The sequence below is a fragment of the Scatophagus argus genome, chromosome 11, assembly GCF_020382885.2.
Source record: "Scatophagus argus isolate fScaArg1 chromosome 11, fScaArg1.pri, whole genome shotgun sequence".
NCBI classification, from domain to species: Eukaryota; Metazoa; Chordata; class Actinopteri; family Scatophagidae; genus Scatophagus; species Scatophagus argus.
Window position 1 is genome coordinate 24,295,211 of NC_058503.1, and position 22,192 is coordinate 24,317,402.

Consider the following 22,192-nt stretch of genomic DNA (forward strand, 5'->3'; position numbering starts at 1 on the left):
TTGTTGTAGACAAAATGATGGCAATGCGGCAATAGCGCGCAGCAGCCAATATGGACATGAAATGGTGCTGTTTTTATTGTTGTTATCACAACTTCCTCACTGTGTGTGGATGTCAACAGGGCTGGTTTCCATGCCTACAACTGCCAGGCACTGATACACCACAGACATCACGCTAAATGCACCTGCATGAGGATCTGCTGGAGAAGCTTCATGACCTTGCTTTGCTGCTAACGCCAGGCCAGATGCCAGAGGCCCATCTGATGTGAGAAAAACTCTATGCAGAGTTAACTCCTGAAAGACTGCTGGACCAGACAACATTCCTAGCAGAGTTCTCAGGGGATGCCCAGACCAGCTAGCAGCTGTTTTCGCTGACACCTTCAACGTCTCCCTGAGCAATTCAGTTCAATTCAGTTTATTTATATAGCAGAATTCACAACAAATTCACTAAAAAACAAATACATACAATACAGAGTCTTCAGAATTCCAGTTATAACAACCTGTCATGTTTGTCCTTTGTAATGTATGATGTTTACTGCATGTATGTTTCTCTCTCTCTCTCTTTCATCCTCTCTGTCCTGTCTACCTCTTCTTCTCCTCCTTCACCCAGCCGACTATCAGCAGGATGGTTCTCCCTTGTGAGTCGGGTCCTGCTCAGGGTTTCTTCCTGTTAAAAGGGAGTTTTTCCTTTCCACTGACTGCTTGCTCGGGGGTTCAGGCTCTGGGTTTCTATAAAGCACCTAAAGACAATTTTGATTGTAAAAGGTGCTATATAAATAAGACTGAATTATGAATTAAATCATGGGAGATCCCCGGCAGTCTAAGCCTATAGCAGCATAACTAGGGGCCAGCCTAGGCCAGCCCTACCTATAAGCTTTATCAAAGAGGAAAGTTTTAAGTCTACTCTTAAATATAGAGCGAGTGTCCGCCTCCCGGACCGAAACCGGAAGATGGTTCCACTTTAGAGGAGCTTGATAACTAAAGGCTCTGGTTCCCGATCTACTTTTGAAGACTCTAGGAACCACAAGTAGCCCTGCATTTTGAGAACATAAAGTGGGATATTAGGGAATTATCAACTCTTTAAGATGATAGTGCCTGGCTGTTCAGGGCTTCATATGTGAGGAGAAGAATTTTAAACTCCATCCTGAATTTTACAGGCAGCCAATGTAGAGAAACCAGTGCAGGAGAAATATGATCTCTCATGCTAAAGCACTTGAAAACTCATCTCTCCCAACTGCACCTTCTCTCCTAACAACCCTAACCCTCTGACACCCCCTCACTCTTTCATCTTCTCCTGCTTTCCACTCTTGCTCTTCTACCTAAGCACTTTTATTTTATGCTTTAGCTCTTATTGCTTTAATCTAATTCTATTGTACTGACACTTGTTTTTACTCATTTTGTAAGTCACTTTGGATAAAAGCGTCTCCTAATTGAAGTGTAATATAGTGTAATGTAATGCTGATGACACAACCGTGGTGGGTCTCATCAGCAAGAATGATGAAGCAGCTTACAATGAAGAGATGAAACCGCTAACATCCTGGTGCAGAACCAACAACCTGTCTCTGAACATAGACAAAACTAAAGAGATGGTCGTTGACTTCAGAAGGGACCAGCGGACCATGCTCTGCTGCCCTTCAACAGATCCTCAGTGGAGATCATCAAGAGCACCAAGTTCCTTGGTGTTCACCTGGCGGAGAACCTCACTTGATCCCTCAACACCAGCTCCATTACCAGGAGAGCCCAACAGCATTTCTACTTCCTCAGAAGGCTGAGGAAAGCCCATTTTCCAACCCCCATCCTGACCACCTTCTACAGAGGGACTATCAAGAGCATCCTGAGCAGCTGCATTGCTGCCTGGTTTGCATCCAGGACCTCAGCTCCCTGCAGTGGATAATGAGGACAACCGAGGATCATTGGAGTCTCTCTTCCCTCCATGACAGACATTTACACTACACGATTCATCTGCAAAACAATCATCATCGTAGTTGACATGACTCATGCCACACACACACACACACACACACCTTAATTTCCTGCCGTCTGGTAGGAGGTACCGGAGCATCCGGACCCTCACATCCACAATCTGCACAGTTTCTGAAGCCACCAGACTCCTCACCTCACAGGGACAGGACTGACACACATACACACCCACACACTCACTCGAACTCCCATACTGTCACTTCACTGTCTGGTCCATTTGTATTGTATTGTACCATACTGTGTTCAATGTCTTGTCTATACTGTTATTTGCACCGTCTGCCATGTTACAGTATGTATTTTTCACTTTTTATTTTTTTATACTAGCACCGTGTTGCATTGCTCTGTGTGCTACTCATACATGGTTGTGATGATAATAAAAACTCCTTGCATTCTCGTAAAAGACAATAAAAACCACCAACTTGACTTGGATTTGGCAGATTGATGAGCTGTACTAAGCCATGACCACTTTTGTGTGAACCAATAAAATGTAACTGAACCCCTGTCATAGTTTGGTCAGGAGCTAAAAACTAATGATGCCTGTTGGAGGGGCGGCAGGTTAAGTCGATTCTGTCTGTCCGCCCCTGTTGTTCCTCCCGCTGCAGCTCCTGCAGGAGGAGGAGCCACTAATGAATGCCTTGATTATTCAGGTGAAGAAAACAGCTGCAGTGAGGCTCAGACCTCCTCGGTCGGTCAGAGGAGGAGCAGCTGATGATGTCCTCATTATTCAGAAGAGAAGCAGCAGCAGCAGCACCTCAGCGAACTTCTCCGGCGTTCAGCGCGGATACTTTCAGGTCTGTACATTTCTCCTTCAACCTTCGTTGTTCCGCCGTCACGCAGTTTGCGGTTTGGTAGTTTTAAACTTCTCACATTAAACGTGCTGTCGGGTGGGCGGAGTCAGCCTTTAACGAGGCTGCACGCGCCTCGCGCTGCATCACCCGCTCACAAAAACGGACGTCGGTTCTAATCAGATCGTTTGATGAGTCAGGGAAGCAGTTCGATGGCAGTACTCCGCAGACAACATGAAAAGGATGTGACTTAAAGGCGGATGATTCACCTTTATGGTGATGACTGTTTCTCTTGTGAAACTGAACGATTTAACTCGTCATCCACGGTGAAAACAGAAAATAAAATAATAATACAGTAATCGATCCATTCATTAATCTCTAATGTGGGCAGTAAAAGCAGTGAAAGTTTTTCACTTGAAATGTTGGATGAACTTTTTAAAAACTTGAACTTCCGATGTAACATAAGAATCCTGGTTGATTAAAGATATTCAGTGAAGACTGGTGTCAAAATAAAACATCCGACTTTATTTCCTTCATACAAACGAGGAGCGTCAGACTCTTGGTTCTGCCGTGTGTTTATGTGAATGATTGGATTAGTTCTGATAGGTGACCGTGAATGTGAAAACGTCCCGATCTTGTTTCTGCTCTCTGACCGTTTAGAGATCAATAAGTTGGGTCAGATGTGAAGCTGGACTGTCCCGTCAGCGGGCTGAATGTGGGAAGCCTCCTCACTCTGAGGATGTTTATGAAACGGTCGACTGACGTGAAGGAATCTCCCCCATTAAAAAGGCTCAACCTGTCGGTGAACTCTGCTACATGCTGGGAAGTTTTTCTTTAAGTTGCCTCCGACGTTTCGTCTGCACAGAGAATCAAACACAGGCTGCAGCTCTCAGCTCCTCCTGTTTTTAATTGATCACTTCTGATTTGCTGCTTCCTGTTTTATTTTGAAAAGCTGCTTCTGAGATGTAAAGATAATATGAAGACTTTTTGCTCTTCAGGAGTTTCTGCTTTCCCGTTTGAGTTGGATGTCCTGTACAATAAGATGCATTTGTACCACTCATCATCACAAACTGGACAGTATCAGTTATTAAGACTGTATCACATCAGAGGTGAAGGAAGCACTCTTATCCTATACTACTGTATAAATACTCTGTGATGAGTATGTTCCCCAACAATATGTCAGTGTAATCAGGAAAGTGTTTGTCATGTTCAGCCAACAGGAAACTGATTAAAAGTTTACACTAAGTGCTGATACTTTCCTGCTGACAGTACTTTTACTCATTGGTATCTGTTTACAACAAAAGTGCAGGTCTTTTCTGTTAATGACAACTGCAGCTGCTTCACTGACCTCCCCGTCCGTCATGCTGAGTTTTGGATGAATGTTGAAGCTGCTCTGGACTGTGTGTGTGTGTGTGTTTCTCAGGGTCGTGTGTTATCAGACAGTCTGGTTTATTGATTTTCTACCTGCTGCTGTTTCTTGATATACTGAATGTGAAAACACACACAGCAAAAGCAGACAAGAGTGAGAGAGTGGGATATTCGTCCGTGAGGGAAAGTTCACATGTCACAGCAGCAGAAAGTTGAAGCTTTGTTTTCTTTTTTTTTGTAAGCAGAGGGTTTGCATCTCTGCACTTAGAAAATATCAGAGACAACAGGCTAACAGGAAATGCGCCAAGCTTTAAAGCCAGTGTCATATGATTTACAGGGCGTCATGTGACTGTGATGACTTCTTCTCACGAGCTTCCAATGTGAAAGCAGCAGCTGTAAAACATTGTGTAAAAAGTGCTGCAGACCCACGGAATGACTCGTCTTACTGCCAGAATTTGATCCATTCAGTCTGACGGTCTGATTCAAGTTAGCAGAGTGCTAAAGTTACCTGCTCTACCAGCAGAAGTCTCCTGAACCATGCTCAAAGAGATTTGTACCTGAAAAGTTGGAACAGTTTTGGTTTCATTGGGCAGCATTCACAGGAGTGACGAGAATGCTCCTCCAACGCCACAGACAGGCACTTGCTATGTCCACACCAAAAGCCTGCAGCACCTGACCAACATAAAGATGCACGTCTGATGGAGAGATGGAGTCTGGCAAGATGTCTTTTTGAGCGCTTAAAACATTACTCCTAAAGCTCATGAGGCCCTGCAGCTCCTTATGTTAAATGTTAATTAGCTCAGACTAACATGCTAGCACTCTAAACTGAGATGGTGAACATGTTGGCCTGAAATATTCACTTTCACATTATCAACTGCTCACAAACTTTGACCTTTTGGTTTAACCCCCCCAGCAGAAGATAAAATGCAGTGAGTTTGTGGAAGTGGGATAAGTGTTAGAAGGTCTGTTTTCACATGAAGACAAAAACATCTGGAAGTAATCAAACATCAGTACTGAGATCAACACACGCTGTGAAGCTCCTGCTTCAGCTCTGGCACTAAAGTGGAATCAACAGGAAGCAAAGGTTGACTTTCAGATAAAAAAAAATTCTTTCACACTGAAAAACACAAGTGTATTGAGCAGCTTTCAGATGATTTAAAGCCATGTAAGGTAGCTGCACGGTGTGTGTGTGTGTGTGTGTTAGCTGCATATTTTAACTGTGACTACAGGCTTGTTCTGTTTGTTCTGAAAACACTCAGATTCACTGTTTCGCTCTGATAAAACCACCTTGTCATCCAGCAAACATCCTACAAACACAACAGGAGTTCACACAGCCTGAAATAACTCTGCTCTTATACTGAGCATGCTCAGTGACCACAAGCTTTGAGTGGGATTTGATTGTTGAGCCCATGGATGTATTAGAAACTCGATACTAGCTCCAAAGATGTTGACTGTTTAGAGAACTGCTCAACAGTTTTCCGTCATTCTGGTTTACTTCCTGGTTATGTGACCTACTAAGCATGTGCCGTAGTCCACGGGGGCAGCCGTGGCCTAGAGGTTGGAGAAGCGGCTTGTGGTCACCGGTTCGATTCCCCCACCGGATGGGCAGTAAAAATTTGGGTGTGGTGGAGTGATTAATGCAAAAAAAGCCCCCCCCCCCTTCATTAGTCGGTTGATGTGCCCTTGAGCAAGGCACTTAACCCCCAATATGCTCCCCGGGCGTTTGATGCTGCCCACTGCTCCTGTGTGTGTTTCACTGCATGTAATTTGCCGGGTGTTGCATGTGTGTGTTCAACTAAGGATGGGTCAAATGCAGAAGACAAATTCGGCGTATGTGTGTTAAAATATATATACTGCTCAGTCAAGTAAAGCTTTACAGAAATAAAACCTCCATGTATCAAAGATTGACCATAGATTGAGTCATGACTGCCTTTGTGGCATGTCAGCAGTTTAACAGTTTAACTCTGATCTAGTGGTCCTCTGTGGGGAAAATTATTTTTGCCCTGCAGGAATCAGGACGGAGCAGAACTGCTTTGTCCAACTTCTACATCCATGGTTGATCCCAACCTCCCGGGAACAGAGTTGATTCATGTGGTGATTTTTGGCTCACTTTCGCTTTGTCATATTTGTTATTCCTGATACTGCAACAGAAAAATCTCAAATCATTTTCCTCTTGACCTCTGCTGTGAAAGAAGGGAGGCAGCTTGAATTTGTTTCTGTTTAGTTTTGTTTCTGCATTAAAAGGTGAAGGTGGTGAAGATCTGAAGCCTCTTTGGCTCTGATTTATGGAAGTCTCACATGTTCAATGTCTCAGTTCAGTTTCAGGACTGGTAAATGCCTGAATGAGCTGCGTGTCACTGATGCAGCTGCTGACAAACTACAGTCACACCTGGATACACCTGTCCTGTCCTCAGAAAGCCCCAGGAGCCACTGTCAACGACTCAGACCTGGTCCGTGTGTTTCCTTATAGGGTCAAACACAGAACGAGTTTCACGTTGACTTGTTCTCACACACACACACACACACACACAAAATGTGTTTATGTCTTTGATCTGTTCATCCTTCACCACACACACACACACACACATACACACATACATCAGACTCTCAAGGATCTCTATCAGTTGCTGCGTGGATCTTCTTCATTCTCAGAATGTGCAGGACTGTTTGAGCGGTTTGTTGAGGATGGATCACAGGAACGCCGTGAGTTTAGGTTTGTCACAGAAACATTTTTTCAGCAGTAAGAAGATGTCAGATGTGATCACAGATCCTGACAGAAACTGTGAGCTCACAGCAGTGTTGTCACTCATAAATAATACAACAAACCAGACATGTTGCTGACCTTTCTGGCTTTGTGGGGTCAAAGGTCAACAGCTGATGGTGAACACCTCATTAAAGGGTTAGAACTGATCAGTATTATTTTGTGTTAATATTATTTTGTTGTTTTTCCTCTGACTAAAGCATGAGTGACGTTCCGTTGGCTTCAGCCTCCTCCACCGTCTCCCTGCTAACAGGACCATCACCAGGGTGCAGCTCCAGCACCAACAAGCCTCCAGCCTTCATCCTTCCTCCCCGCAACACCAGGGTCGTGCTGGGTGGAGACGTCCGACTGGAGGGGAAGGTGGGACACCCTCTGTTTTTCGGCTGGTGGGACTTCTGGTGCACAAACACAAGAAATGAGGTCATGTGGGAAATGGAGAAGTCATCAGGACTCACCTGTAGATTGTCTTGTTTTGTGTCAGATCAAGATACAAGATAGGTTTATTTGTCACACACATAATCATACATGGTACAATGTGCAGTGAAATTCTTTATGTCCCTGCTACCAAAAAACAGGTAAGTAAAAATTAAATATTGTAAAATAGAACGCTTATAAAAAAATAATAAAATTAAAAAAGTGAAAATGTGCAGTATTTACATGAATAGTATTTACATCTACTGCAGGTGGGAGTAGGATTGTCCAGATTAACATGTGGACAAGTCCACATGTCTGATTTACTCAACACAGCTGCATGGAAGGTACAGATGTATTCAGGTAACAACAACAACAACGGGGAGTTAGGTGTGGTAGTTCACCAAAGAGACAAGAGAGGAGACACGGAAGGAAACAAAGGAGCAGACAAAGGACTTGAAGAAGGGAGATGAGAGTAAAGGCATGAGAGGAGACAAGAGGAGGATGTGAGGGATTAAAATGTCTTCAGTCTTGTGACTGCCTCCTGATGTGAAGCAGTCGACTAAAAACATACACACTGACTTGTGTTGGATCTTGGCTGTTTTATTCATTTTCACTTCTTTATTACTTGAATTATTATATGTCCCCACAAGTTGAAGAAGTCCATGTTCACCTGGTCAGGTAGAAACACCTGATTGTGATGATAATGTGGAACTAAAATAATCACTTTAAACACCTGTGGCATCTGTCTTTCAGGTGTGTGGTCATCCTGAGCCTCAGGTCTCGTGGTACAGAGAGGGGAGGGCTTTGATTGGTGATGAGCGCTGTGTGGTGAAACAAGGTGGACTGGGCACCTTCAGCCTGGTGGTGGGTGGAGTCAGAGAGAAGGACGTGGGCCGATACACCTGTCAGGCCACCAATCAGGCCGGGAGCCGGCAGGTTACAGTGGAGATTCTTCTGGAAGGTTGGATTACTTGCACCATGATTTGTACTAACACAGCAGTACTAGGATTACTTTTGTTGACACTTCTACTTTACTAATAAGATGACTCCTGCGTGACTACTTCTAATAGAGGAACACTTTCACTGGTGTGGTGGAGGGGAATCCAAAACACAAATGTGCTTTAACTGTGCACATCCAGACTGAACCAGAGTAAGGGATTCCCTTCAGACCAGTTTAAATCACTAGGACCAGGCAGATGACTGGTTTCCTACACTGTTGATATCAGAGCTGCTGTCCAATCTGCTGCTGTCCTGTTTGTTTGAACATTTGTTACATTAAAATAATAAATAAATTGGATCACATTTTCAGGCTGTGCTGTGTACTTTGCCTTCCAGTCGTGTTTGTGTAAAAAGTCGGACATTAAAAATTCTCAGAGCAACTAATCTGTTCTGCTTTACTGTTTTTCCACTTGCAGAGAATTCTGAGAAGAAGTACGTCCTCCCTTCCTCCATGAAAACAGGGTTGGGCCCCTCTTCTGTCTTTGGATCAGTTTGTAGAGTGGTGGTGATAAACAAGGAGTTGTAACTCTTCGTTGTCATGTTGGAGGAGGTTCCTGTTCAGACTCAGATCTCCTGTGTGCTCTTTAGAAGAGGATCAGTTTCACATCTGGACATATGATCACATCAGCATTCAACTGTCATTTTCACACTAAAGCTGAACAAATCTTTCAGAATATCACACTTTTTCTCATTACTTCAAAGTAGTTACACTTTTTTTTCATTTCAAAAATGAAATCTGACTTGGTTTCTGAGTAGAAGACAAAAAGTATTTTACTGCCTTGAACTCTTTCATCCAAACAAGCTTTGAGATCAGTGTGTAGCCAGCTGTAAAAAATATACTCACGTGGAATGTTGCTGGCCTTTCAAACTTATGCGAAACCCTGAAAATTCTGAAGTATTTACTGAGTCATTACAGAGAGCAGGGTCCTGAGCGCTCTGCATTCTAAATGTCTCTGAACAAAGCTCCTTGGTTACTTGGTTTCAAACAGCTCCTTGGTTACTGTTGTAAATGATGATGCTTGTTGAACTTTCCCATAATTCCAGGTGTTGCTCTGCGGTCCCGGCAATGGAGAACAGGTCCAGTATTTGGGGCGAGAGTCTGCCAAAGTTTGTCACTAAGCCAAGCCGAGTGTTCACCAAGTTAGGTCAGACTGGGAAGTTCTGTGCCAAAGTGACAGGACGCCCACAGCCCTGGGTCACATGGTACAAGGTGGGAGGAGCATCATGGAGACCTTTATGATAGAACAGAGATCTTTTTGAAGACTTTTTTCTTAATGTGCTGATCGAAAGAGAGAAGGACGAAACACTGAGTTATTTGCTCAAACTGGTGTCTGTGTTGAGCTGAGTCAATCAACTGAATGTGCTGACAAGCAGGCTTATAATTGCTAATTTGAGACCAATCACCTGCCTTTAAAGGCTCCTACATAATCAGCTCAGCATTAACTTTAATTCCATAACTGTGTTTCGTACTCCACATCCGAACCATAGCATATGATGATAGGAAAAAAGAAGTAAAGAATTGCCCTTCGGTGATAAAGGAATTCTGATTCTGATTCTGAAACACGTCGAGTTCTTTCAGTTATGAAACACATCAGTCATGTTTGAGGTATCAAACAGTTTGGCAGTGAACACTACTGGTATCTTGCAGTAGTGAATTTTAAAAGTAGCATCGGCTTTGCCATCTTGTTGCGTTGTTGTTATCCAGACCAGCAGTAATGGATAGGCGTCTGTCTGTCTGTGTGTCTTTCAGGGGGAGGTGGAGCTTCAGTCTTGTGGGCGTGTCAGCATGTATGAGCGCTCTGGTCTGCACTTCCTGGAGATACAGGAAGTGCGTGTGGAGGATGTAGGTAGCTACACGTGTTTGGTCACCAACAGCGCTGGTACCGCCACTGCCACTGCTAAGCTCAACTTTCATGGTGAGATGACCATCGGGGTTTCCTCAGTATTGCAGGTCCAGACAGAATAATTTCGTGTTTAACTGTCCTGTTTGTCTCCACAGGTGTTCCTGATGACTTATCCAGGTAAGTTGCACAGTCACCTGTCTCCCTGCATACAAATGGTTTACAACAAGACACAAAGACCTTTGACTCAGTTTGAGCATAAGTGTAAAGTGTAAGAAAGCCTAAATGAGTTTTAAATTCTTTAAATTCTCTTGAGATTCAGATATTTTTTCATCTTTATTGCTGCTGTCTGTAATTAATCCATGAACCAATCATTGGTCAGAGATACGACTGATCAGGGCACCTGCCCTTGTGCGGGAAACCAGAGGGTCAAAGCTTTTATTGTGTCCCCAAAGACAAAAGTGTGTGCAGGATTAAGAAGTGCTGCATAGAAAGCAGACAAAAATAATTCAGTGAACAGAAATCAGTGGAAACATCCACGCTACTCACAATGTGGTTCAGAAACTGTGGCTGTCATAACCAGGAACAAAAACAAGTAAAACTGAGAACTGAAACTGTAATGACTGCCGGATGCTTCTAATCAAGAAAAATCAAGATGAAAGTTTCTGTAGGTTGATGGTAATGCTCCAACTCCTCCTGCAGGACTCTCCAGCTGGCCGAAGCCACGCAAACCAGTAATTTGACTGTGGACAGAGCTGCTCCCAACGCTCCCAGCTTCCAGAGAGAACAACCCAAACCTAGAGAGAAGCTGCAGCAGAGCCTCCTGTCTGAGCATGGAGAGGCAGCCTCCTGCAGGGGAAGACTTCCTGTCCAGCTTCCTCTGGTGGCTGAGAGGAGAACTGCAGTGGCTGAGGTCTGTGTAACAATATCATCATCATCATCATCATCATCATCATCATTATTATTATTATTATTATTATTATTATTGTTATTGTCATTATTATCAGTCTGAGTATTACTATATCGGCATAATACGCAGTGTAGTACATTATAGATTCAAGGCTGATACAAACAAAATAGTGATTCCAGAAACGAGTAAATTATTGATAAAAGGAGTTAGTACAGTCACAGAAAACTGGATTCACTTACTTAAGTAAAATAAGATAAGATAGGCCTTTATTAATGGAGAAATTCTCATTTTCACAGCAACACAGGGATAGCATAATAAAGGTGCAGGTAGGTCAAGTAAAAAATATATAAAGTATATAAAAAAGGGGGGGATATTTACACTTTTTTTAAAGAAACCATGTAAACACAACAATATTTACAGTATTTCACTATTTTTAGTGTTCGCAGTATAAAAGTTACTGTATTGCATTGGGAGATGGGGTATTTGCAGTGGATTTGTGGGGTCTGCTGGGAGCAGAGCTGGTTGTACAGCCTCACAGCAGCAGAGAGGAAGGACTTGCAGTGAAGCAGCCTGCCCAATTATTGTGCCTCCTGTCAGGAAGACACAAAAGATCACTGGTGATCAACATCAAGTTCTCAGCACAGTCATTAACGTTTCCTGTTGGTCCACCCCAGGAAACGGAAAAACACTTAACAGCTTGGTAATATTGAAATGCTCATTTCAATTACAGATGTCTTCCTTACAGGCTGAAGATGAAGTTGAATCTGCTCAGCAACTCTTTCTTGGATGTTTATTTCACTTCCAGCTGATTTTTCTTTTTTATACAGATGAGACCGCAGCCTGCTTGCTTTATTTGCTTTTACAAACATGTTTCCGTAAATAAAGATGGTCTGAATTTGGTTTGTTTGCAGATCCAGCCAGCCTTCAGTCCGGTTCCAGTTCGTACCGGTTCAGTCCTACAGCCAACGTGTAGTTCAGACAGCAGCAGGTACAGAACCTGTTTGAACATAAAAGCTAATGTTAGTTAGTTTAGTAATGTTACTGTTAGCTAACTCATGTTGCTAGCTAATGGAACATCCAAATAGCAGTGAAGGTCTGGCGGTTAAGGCAACCCCAGGAAAAAAGTAAAATGTACTCCCACAGGCCTGTTCAATGAGCTCAAGTACCCCTGGATCATCACCACCTGTTACATTCAGTTTCAATTCAATTCAATTTATTTATATAGCGCCATAACAGAATCTGACTCACGACACTTTCCAGTTAGAGCAGGTCTAGATAAAACAGATCTAGACATGATCGATTAGAACCTGCAAGACAAGAAAGCACAAAGACTCTGGGGAAGAAGTCAAGTTCGTGACATGCATTGATGGGACATAAATGTGTGCAGATGGGGAGTTAGAGGAGAAGAAAAGCTCAGTGCATCATGGAAGATCCCTGGCAGTCTAAGTGTTTGGCAGCATAACTAGGGGCCGGCCTAAGTGTAACCTTAAATGTAGAGAGGGTGTCTGCCTCGTAGACCGAAACTGGAAGATGGCTCAACAGTAGAGGAGCTTGATAACTAAAGGCTCTTCCCAATCTACTTTTGTAGACTCTAGGACAGGCATGTCAAACTGGTCCACAGGAGGGCCGGTGTGGCTGCAGGTTTTCTTTCCAACCAAGTAGAAGCACACCAGACTTGACTCATTTAATCAACTGATCTCCATCTTCAGACAGTTGATTGGTCAAACGGTGTGCTCTTGGTTGGTTGGCACAAAAACCTGCAGCAACACTGGCCCTCCTGTGGACCAGTTTGACATGCCTGCTCTAGGAACTACAAGTAACCCTGCATCCTGGGAGCGCAGAGTTCTAGTTGGATAATAAGGTACTATGAACTCATTGAGAAAAGATTGTTGTTGACTATTTAGGGTTTTGTATGTGAGGAGGAAAATTTTAAAGTCTATGCTCAATTTTACAGGCAGCCAATGTAGAGAAGCCAGTACAGGAGAAATATGCTCTCTAACATGGGTTTTTGTCAGTACACATGCAGCAGCATTCTGGATTAGTTGGAGAGCCTTTATGGACTTACTGGGGAGTTGCAGTAGTTATTACTTGGGGATAATAAATGCGTGGACTACTTTTTCTGCATCTTTCTGACTGATGATAAGATAAGATAATCCTTTATTAGTCCCATAACTGCACACTCCTAGTAGTAGTGTTACATGAGTAAGGATTATTGCACAATTATTACTACACGTATTTTTGCAGGTCTGGTGTGACCATTTGTCCCATTATTGCACGTGATTTATTTAACACATTCAACAGCTTAAATGTCCAGTCTATCAGCTGTGCTTGTTGTGGAGTCTGACAGCGGTGGGCAGCAAGGAGTGGCGGTACCTCCTCCACACAGAGCGGGTGTAGCAGTCTGTCATTGAAGGAGCTTCCCAGTGCCGTCAGAGTGCCCTGCATGGGGGGCCTCTAGCCGTGGCCTAGATGTTGGAGAAGCAGCTTGTGATTGGAGGGTCACCAGTTTGATTCCCCCACCGGACGGGCAGGAAAAATTTGAGTGTGGTGGAGTGATTAATGTGAAAAAACGCTACCCCCCCCCCCCTTCATTAGCCGGCTGATGTGCCCTTGAGCAAGGCACTTAACCCCCCCAATATGCTCCCCGGGCGCTTGATGCTGCCCGCTTGATGCTGCCCACTGCTCCTGTGTGTGTTTAACTGCATGTAATTTGCCGGGTGTTGCATGTGTGTGTTCAACTAAGGATGGGATAAATGCAGTAGTCAAATTCAGTATGTGTATGTAAAAATATATATACTGCCAATAAAAGTTGATTCTATAAGGGGTGGGAGGGGGTCTCCAGCATGGACGACAGCTTGGCTATCGTCCTCCTGTCACCCACCACGTCCACTGAGTCCAGGGAGCAGCCCAGGACTGAGGCGGCCCTCCTCTCCAGTCTGTCCAGCCTCTTTTTGTCCCAGGCAGAGATGCTGTCTGCCCAGCAGACCACACCATAAAAGATGGCTGATGCCACCACTGAGTCATAAAAGCTCCTGAGGAGTGCACCCTGTATTCCAATTTTTGCAATACTGCAAAGGTGAACAAAGGCATTCCTTGAAATTTGAGCTATGTGTTGTGGTGTACCTGAATGTATATGTGTTGCATAGAATGGAACAAGGTGATCTTGAATGTGTTTTGAGTATGGCCGAATGTGATCATGGGAGTGGAGCATGTGAGGGGTGGTTCAAGAAAATAAAAAAATGTGCTACTAATGTTAGGACACAGTTCGTCCCTTGCTTATTTCTTTTATAAATAGACGATAATACATGTGTGAGTTAATGAACATATCCTGATCAAAAATAACTCTCAGATTTCTTATGGTGGGGTTGGATGCCAAGGTGATGGCATCCAAGGTAGCTATAGCACTAAATAATTTGTTTCTAAGGTGTTTAGGGCCCAGAACAATGATTTCATTTTTGTTTGAATTTAGAAGTAGGAAATTGCAAGTCATCCAGGCATTAAGGCATGTCTGATGTTTGGTTAGCTGATTTGTTTCATCTGGTTTTCTTGATAAATATAATTGTGCGTCATCTGCGTAACAGTGAAAATGTATGCAGTGTTCCTTAATAATATCACCAATGGGGAGAATATTTAGGGTGAATAATACTGGTCCAAGTACAGAACCTTGGACGTTCATCATTAACATGAACAAATTGAGATCAATCTGATGAATAGGACTGAAACCAGCTTAATGCAGTTCCTTTAATGCCAGTTAGGTGTTCCAGTCTGTGTAATAAAATGGAATGATCAATTGTGTCAAATGCAGCACTAAGGTCTAACAGTACAGGGACAGAGATAAATCCCTTGTCTGATGCCAATAGGTCATTTGTGACTTTGACCAATGCTGTCTCTGTGCTATGATGAGCTCTAAAGCCAGATTGAAAATCCTCAAATAAGCTATTACTATGTAGAAAGTCATGTAGCTGATTGGCGACTGTTCTGTCAAGGATCTTGGAAAGAAATGGGAGGTTAGATATTGGTCTATAGTTGCATAAAGTTGCATAAAGTTGCGTAAAAACAAGTGTGTGTGTTTTTAAAGGAGAGGTTTGACTACAGCTACTTTGAAGGAGTATAATCATAGATGCTTCAGTTTCTCCATACAATTTAACTGTCAGTTTTTAGTTTGTGCAATAAACATATGAAGTGACAAAAGCTGGTTTTATTAAAAAACTCTTAGATAGTTATTTCACTTTCTCAATTCAGTGTCAATTTCAAATCTCATGTACCTCTGGGCAAAAGCGGAAGCGTGTCCCTTAAGGATCAAGGATCAAGGAACTTTTATTGTCATATCAGCTCACATTTGCTTGCTTATGGTACGAAATTAGGACTCAGGTCCCGGGAGCAATAGGTAGGGTATAAAAAATATGAAATGAAAAGTTGAATAAAAAAATATATAAGCTAAGTAAAAATAGAACTCTATCCAACAAATACAACAAATACAGTATAAAAAAGTAAACATTCTGAGAAAAAGAAATAAATAAATAAGAAGCCAGTTTAGCATGTGCAGCATAAATATGCATGTACAGGTGTGTGCTAGAGTGAGGTAGTTCAGGAAAGTAGTCTGTATTGCACTTGTAAGTCCAAATTGCACTTGTAGTATTGCACTTGTAGTTGTAGTATTTCACTTGTACTTGTAGTATTGCTTGTGGGTGTAAAGTGTTTTTAGTGCAGGTCTGTGTTGGTGGGAATGGGGGGGTCAGGAGTGTGTGTGTGTGTGTGTGTGTGTGTGTGTGTATGGGTGTGTGGGGGGGACTACAGGGCATGGCTAGACCTCAGCAGTCTGACAGCTTCGGGGAAGAAGCTGTTTCTGAGCCTAGTGGTCTTGCTCCGGATGCTCCTCAGCCGCCTGCCTGAGGGGAGAGGTTGGAAAAGTTCATGTGCAGGATGGGTGGAGTCCTTCATGATGCAGAGGGCCCTCCCCCTGCATCGTGCTGTGTAGAGGGCTGAGGTGATGGGGAGGCTGCCCCCCATGGTCCTGTGTGCAGCCTTTACCACCCTCTGCAGAGCCCCAGCACTGCTGATATGGAATCATTGTTTTAGAGGAGTTTTGAACTGAACTGAAACATAGGGTGTTGTTGTATATAAAATGGCATCATCAGCATACAGATTAATTATGCTGTTTGTAACAGTTACATCTTATTCATTTATAAATAGTGTGAACAAGAGTGGTTCTAGAGTGTTGCACACCTTTGTTAAAACTCATAAAGTCGAACTGAACACCATGAGCCACAGCAGCTTGCCTTCTCCCATTGAGTTAATTTATAAACCAGTTACAAGATTTTTCATTAAATCCAACAGACTCCAATTTTGAAAGATTTGATGGTCAGTACTCTCAAAAGCCTTTGATAAATAGATAACAAAGGAGGCACAATCAGTATCATTGAAGACTGTGTCAGACAGCCAGTCAGTGCTGTTCAGTATCATTTGTGTATTTCAGGCCTGTGAGGAGGTCGGTGTTTGGGTTCAACCTGCAGTTCAAGGCCATTCCTTTGGACCAGGAGGCCACGGAGGGAGCACAGGTCAAATTCACCTGCCAAGGTAATTAAAAGCTTTGATTCTGAAATGTTAACAGTTTTGTGTGTTATGTGATTCTATGTTTGGTGCGGTCTCATTGGTCCATTGTTAGATGTGTAAAACCTGCAAACCAACCTCGATACAGAAGCCTCATGTTTGAAATAATAAATCAAATAAAACAAATTACTTATTAGTGTGAATGATGATGAGAAGCTGATGTTAGCATGATGCTAATGTTGTTCTTATGTAGCTGCAGCTGATTAGCTCAGTGGTCTCCGCTTTTAACATGACACTCATCTCACTGCTAATAGAAAGATTTGATTGGCTGTATGGACTCACTGAAAAACAGGGCAAAAGTTGGTGGCACCATCCAAAAGTATTTTCAGAACAGATAAAAAAAAAACCATTTAATTTCATTTGTTTGAGACCGAGACAGCAGGTGTTTCACATCAAAAAATGAGGTTTAAATTAATCGCTTGAGGTGTTGAGTTTTTTCTCCTCGCCTCTGTCCACTTGTGAAGTGAGATGATGAATGTCCTTGTACCACAGTGAGACATACTGATAGGCTCTGCTGGCTTGGTCGATTTTTCAGTCAAAGTTTTCTAATATGAGCTGCCGCTCTCACCTCTGTCAGTCTCATCTGTTGCCTTTGCCATGGTAACTTGGCTGAAGGACGGGGTGCCGGTGAGGATGGGACCAGGTGTGCAGCAGAGACAGGACGGTAGCCGTTTGACCCTCATCATGGAGAGAGTGAGACAAGTAGACCAGGGAACCTACCAGTGTAAACTGAGGACTGCTGATGGAGTGACAGTTAACTCTGCACCATGGATGCTCCGTGTACACAGTAAGACCTGCCTGTCTGTCTGAACTTGTTACAGTCTCTGTGATAAACACAGCTGTCAGTAAACATCAGTTTGAACGTGTCTGTAAATGTTGTCAGTCCAAGAGGAAGCTCTGCTGGTGTAATGAGATGTCCAGCAGAGGGCGGCAAAGTCTGTATGTAGGGTTAGATGACACAGTAATGTCTGGCAGTGTGACAGGCAGGTGACAAACAGAATAAAGAAGAGAACAAGAAATACATTCAAATGTGTGAGTCAGAAGCACACACTGTGATGCTCTGGCCAAACTCATGAAATGCTCATTCATCTGCTGCTGAAATGAAAAGTCTCTTTAACAAGTAGACTCTGAAACAAGAGACACTGATTTTCTATCAGAGAACATCTGAAATGTCTGCTTTAATTTTCAAAAAAGTCTTTGTCTCAAATGTTTTCATTTAAGGTCTCTGTCTGTGATGGTTGATGTTGGATTGTGTGCTGAACAGAGTTGGAGTAAATGGATAAAAAGTGGACATAAAGTGGGTTTTATGTCGATTTGATTGGAAATCTAAAACATCGACAAAACACACACAGAAGACCCAGAGAGACAGAGAGAAAAACTCATCTGAAAACAGTAGAGACAGACAGAGAGATGGAGAGAGACAGACAGGCGGATAGAGAGACAGAGAGATGGAGAGAGAGAAAGACCGGCGGACGGATAGAGAGACAGAGAGAGATGGAAAGAGACAGACAGACAGATGGATAGAGAGACAGAAAGGTGGAGAGAGAGACGGAGATAGAGGGAGATGCAGACAGAGACAGATAGAGAGAGACATGCAGACAGACAGAGAGACAGAGAGAGAGAGACATGCAGACAGAGAGAGAGAGAGAGAGGGGCTTGCTGGTGTTGTACAGCTGTTAAACAAATATGAGAGCAGGAAACCATATAAAGACAAAACATGCTGCTACAGTGAATGATGCAACACACACACTCACACACACTGAAGCCGTCCCAAGAAGGGCATTGACGGGGAGTCCACCCTGGCACTGTGGAGCTTCAAGAAGTCACTTCCAACTGCTGGATCTCCATGTAGTCCAATGAGTCCACTGAGACTGATGGAGCTGAAGGAGGTCAAACTGAGTCTCCTTCACCCACCTGTTTTTGTCCGAATGTAAAAGTGTTCAGCTGTAGTAGCAGTATCTAATCATTGTAGTAGTATCCAACTGTAGTAGTGACCATGCAAATGTAACAAACTAACTAAAAAATCCAGAAAGTCCTTAAAAGAAAATGGCGGTTGTTTGGTGAGTTCACTAGAGGTTGAGATACGCAGCAGGTGGAGTTAATAAGCCACTCTAGAAGAGGACACTATAAAGAGATGTCGTCTCTGGCCATCTTTGTTTTCAGAAATTCAGTTTCTCTTGTTTCTCTAGTTGGGAAGCTTTTCACTTTTCCACTCCAAGTAATGAAACCTGTTGTGTTTATCTTCATGTCTGTCCTCTGCCCTAACCCTGTTTACCTGTTCGGTAACACAGACAAGCTAGCCCAGCTAGTCACTTAGCTTAGCACTAAGGCTAACTTCCAGACTGGCTAATTACTGTAATGTGTCTTACTGACATCTCAGCAGTACCTTAAATACACAGAATGCTAACTGAACAGGGAAATATCAGGAAATACAGAGAGGGAATACTGTCATATTCTCGTTAGTATAGTGGACAGTATCTCCGCCTGTCACGCGGAAGACCGGGGTTCGATTCCCCGACGGGGAGTGTTTCTCATTTTTGGGGGCAGTCGTGGATCAGCGGTTAGGGTGTCGGACCCGTAACCGGTGGATCGCTGGTTCGATTCCCCGTACCGGTGTCCATGGCTGAGGTACCCTTGAGCAAGGTACCTAACCCCCCACTGCTCCCCGGGCGCTGCACGCGGTCGCCCACTGCCCCGGGTTTGCTGTGTGTGTGTGCACGTCACTTGGGTGGGTTAAATGCAGAGCACGAATTTCGTTGGAGTGAGTTCCCTCCAATGACAAAATATGTCACTTTCACTTTCTGTTTCAGCTCCACCAGGGACAGAGTGAAAACAGAAGAGAGTGTGTACAAGCCTGTCATTTCAAACTAAAATTTGAGTATACTTCAGTGTGTTGATAGGATCACTTCTTTATGAGGAAATTCAAAATTCTCCTGCAGCAAGAAACCCCCAACTGAATACACACACACACACACACATACACACAGTGAAATATCAGGAGATTCCCACAGGCTGAATTCCTTGACTCTCACAGTCAAACATTCAAGTGGAGTAAAACAGTAATTTTACAGTTCAGTGTGCAGGATTCAAAGAATATGAATTATTGTGTTGTTATTCCCTTAGAATATAAGAGCGCAGGGTGAGACGAGGGGTGTTTGCTTCATGTTTATGAAGAATGTTTTAATGTTCAAGTCACACACATAGCGAACATGTTTAAACAATATTCACATTTTCAAAGTGAAACAGACTCAAACAATAAAATATAAGTTTACAGAAGACTCACAATCCACACACAGCCACTACAAATGCACATAATGAACAGATAATATAATGATGGAGCTCTGAAGGTATTTTCGGCTCAAAAGCTCTTTGGGGTTTGTGATGCTTAAATCAAACTGACTGGAGTAGATGTAAACCTCATTCTGGAGATTTCGTTGAACCAATTATAAAATGGGGCCAGGCTGTGATCTGAGCTCACAGCTGACTGGACAGAGAAAACGAGTCCTCCCATTGGCTGCAGTGGTGCTTCGTTATGATTGGGTCTAACAGTTTGCAGGTGGAAGAAGGCATCTGTGCAGCACATGAATAAGCTCTTGAAGGTCTTTGCTTGTTATCTCAGCAGCTGACTGAAAGGAGAGATTTGTCATTCATTTACGGCCCAGAAATCTGGGAAGTACACCAAAAGGCAGCAACTGGGTGTCCACATACTTTTGGCCATATACATGAGGAACACCAATGCAGTGTGTGTGTGTGTATGTGAGAGAGAGAGAGTCTGTTATTGTCAGTCTGATCCTCACTCGTCCTTTTCCATATATGGCTTTTGGATTTCCTTTTCTCTTCTCCAACATCTTTGTGTGTGTGTGTGTGTGTGTGTGTAAATAGGCTTTGTTCTGTGTACATATCAGACATGCCAGACAGCAGACACACATGTGGTTAATAGCGAACACAGCAGAAGAACGAGGAGAACAAATGACAGGATACCAGAGAAGCAACTGTATTGATCAAAGTGATTTAATCTGTGAAACATGATTCAGCTGGCTGACCATCAGGGCCAACACTCAGTCACAAGGTTTTGTGACTTTCTTCTTCATGTGTTGCAGGCAGGCTGCAGGGTTTCAGGTCAAAGGTCACAGGGGTCAGAGGAGTTTGTGAGGCTCCACGCTTTGTCCACCACCTTGCTGACCTGAGTGTGATGGATGGCAGCAGAGTCGCCCTGACGGTGGAGCTGAGCGGTACGACGGCGCTGTGTGTGTGTCGACTGTGGTATTTCCTGTCAGATCTCCAGGGAGATGGTGGAGATAGGGACAGACTGTGTGGATGAGTCCTCTTCACTTCCTCTCTCTCTCTCTCTGTGTGTGTGTGTGTGTGTGTGTGTGTGTGTTACATAATGATTTTCCACAGAGGGTTTTCTCCATATAAGCTGCATGAGGATCAGGTCTGCCACTACCTGATAGCTTGGCTGCTCTCGTTCACATCCTGTTGTATGTGAAGTTTAAAATAGAGTTTATTTGGATGTTGTTCTGCTTACTGAAATGAAGCTTCTCAGTTTCACTACAAGTTCACAGATGACAATTCATTCAGACTGGTTACCTGGTCAGTGATGTGATCAAAACATACAGACCCATTCATGAACCAATATGATGAGAGAAAATACTGAAGCCATAAAATGATGCAATAAAAGTTTATCAGATGTGCTGTTGTAGCGTCCCTTGCTAATACACTATTTGTAGCATCTGTTTGTTTACGTATAGTCAAATGGTCTCCATTCAGAGTGAGGTGAATTAATTGTTAGCTGTTAACTTCTGTTAGCTGCTCCCATTAGCAGCTCCTCTTAGTAGCTTCATGGGTATAGAAGCTGCCACTGGATTTTACTGATACTGAGCAAAGCTTAAAGACCTGATAATGATTTCAAGGTGGATTTCTGGATGTTTATTCAAAGACAATGACGTCCTCCAGAAGTGAACATGACTGTCTTTAATGTGGCTGTTACTAGGCCTTTGATTTGAGTCTCTGACAGAAACACATTAATTCTCCTCAGTGGAGACTGAGATGGCTGATGTTTTTGTTCATATGTTGATGAATGTTAATTAAAATGTATTGCTGAAGTCATTGTTGTCCTCAGGTCACCCCCCTCCAGAGGTGGTGTGGCTCCATGATGGGCAGGAGGTGATGGAGACAGAGGACTTCCATCTCCTCAGGGATGAGAACCTCCACACTCTGCTCATCCAAGAGGTTTTCCCTGAGGACACTGGGACCTACAGCTGTAAGGCCTGGAACCAGCACGGGGAGGACCACACCCAGTGCCGACTCACTGTGGAGGGTAAACACGCACTTGCACTCATGCACACATTGACTTCTAAGTGGTTTCAGACAGCTTGAACCTTGAAGACTTTAGTAAAATAAATGTAAGATGGCGCCAAGGACGGACGCCCTGGTGTTTTGGTGCGCTCTGTCTTGTCTGTTTTTGTGTAATTATTGTGTGTCCGCATGCTCTTACACCAGAGAAGAGCTCATGAACATCAGATAC

At 43.4% G+C, this 22,192-nt stretch overlaps 1 protein-coding gene and 1 non-coding gene across 3 annotated transcripts in view; both read left to right on the top strand.

Annotated features, from left to right (window-relative positions):
- Positions 1 to 2,610: 2,610 nt before the first annotated feature.
- The window catches only part of mylka (myosin, light chain kinase a), a 51,474-nt gene continuing 31,892 nt past the window's right edge, over positions 2,611 to 22,192 (top strand). Inside the window, exons 1-13 of one of the 2 annotated variants that reach the window (XM_046403605.1) lie at positions 2,611 to 2,768; positions 7,092 to 7,251; positions 8,059 to 8,266; positions 8,721 to 8,766; positions 9,349 to 9,514; positions 10,055 to 10,220; positions 10,304 to 10,325; positions 10,848 to 11,058; positions 11,967 to 12,043; positions 16,532 to 16,632; positions 17,243 to 17,452; positions 20,766 to 20,897; positions 21,788 to 21,985. In XM_046403605.1, coding sequence (XP_046259561.1) covers positions 2,686 to 2,768; positions 7,092 to 7,251; positions 8,059 to 8,266; positions 8,721 to 8,766; positions 9,349 to 9,514; positions 10,055 to 10,220; positions 10,304 to 10,325; positions 10,848 to 11,058; positions 11,967 to 12,043; positions 16,532 to 16,632; positions 17,243 to 17,452; positions 20,766 to 20,897; positions 21,788 to 21,985 — 1,780 coding nt within the window. In that variant the 5' untranslated portion in view covers positions 2,611 to 2,685. The remainder of the gene's footprint in view (positions 2,769 to 7,091; positions 7,252 to 8,058; positions 8,267 to 8,720; positions 8,767 to 9,348; positions 9,515 to 10,054; positions 10,221 to 10,303; positions 10,326 to 10,847; positions 11,059 to 11,966; positions 12,044 to 16,531; positions 16,633 to 17,242; positions 17,453 to 20,765; positions 20,898 to 21,787; positions 21,986 to 22,192) is intronic. The other variant, XM_046403606.1, reaches the window with a different exon arrangement.
- Positions 19,119 to 19,190, top strand: trnad-guc. The gene has a single exon. It is a non-coding gene; the product is annotated as a tRNA-Asp (tRNA).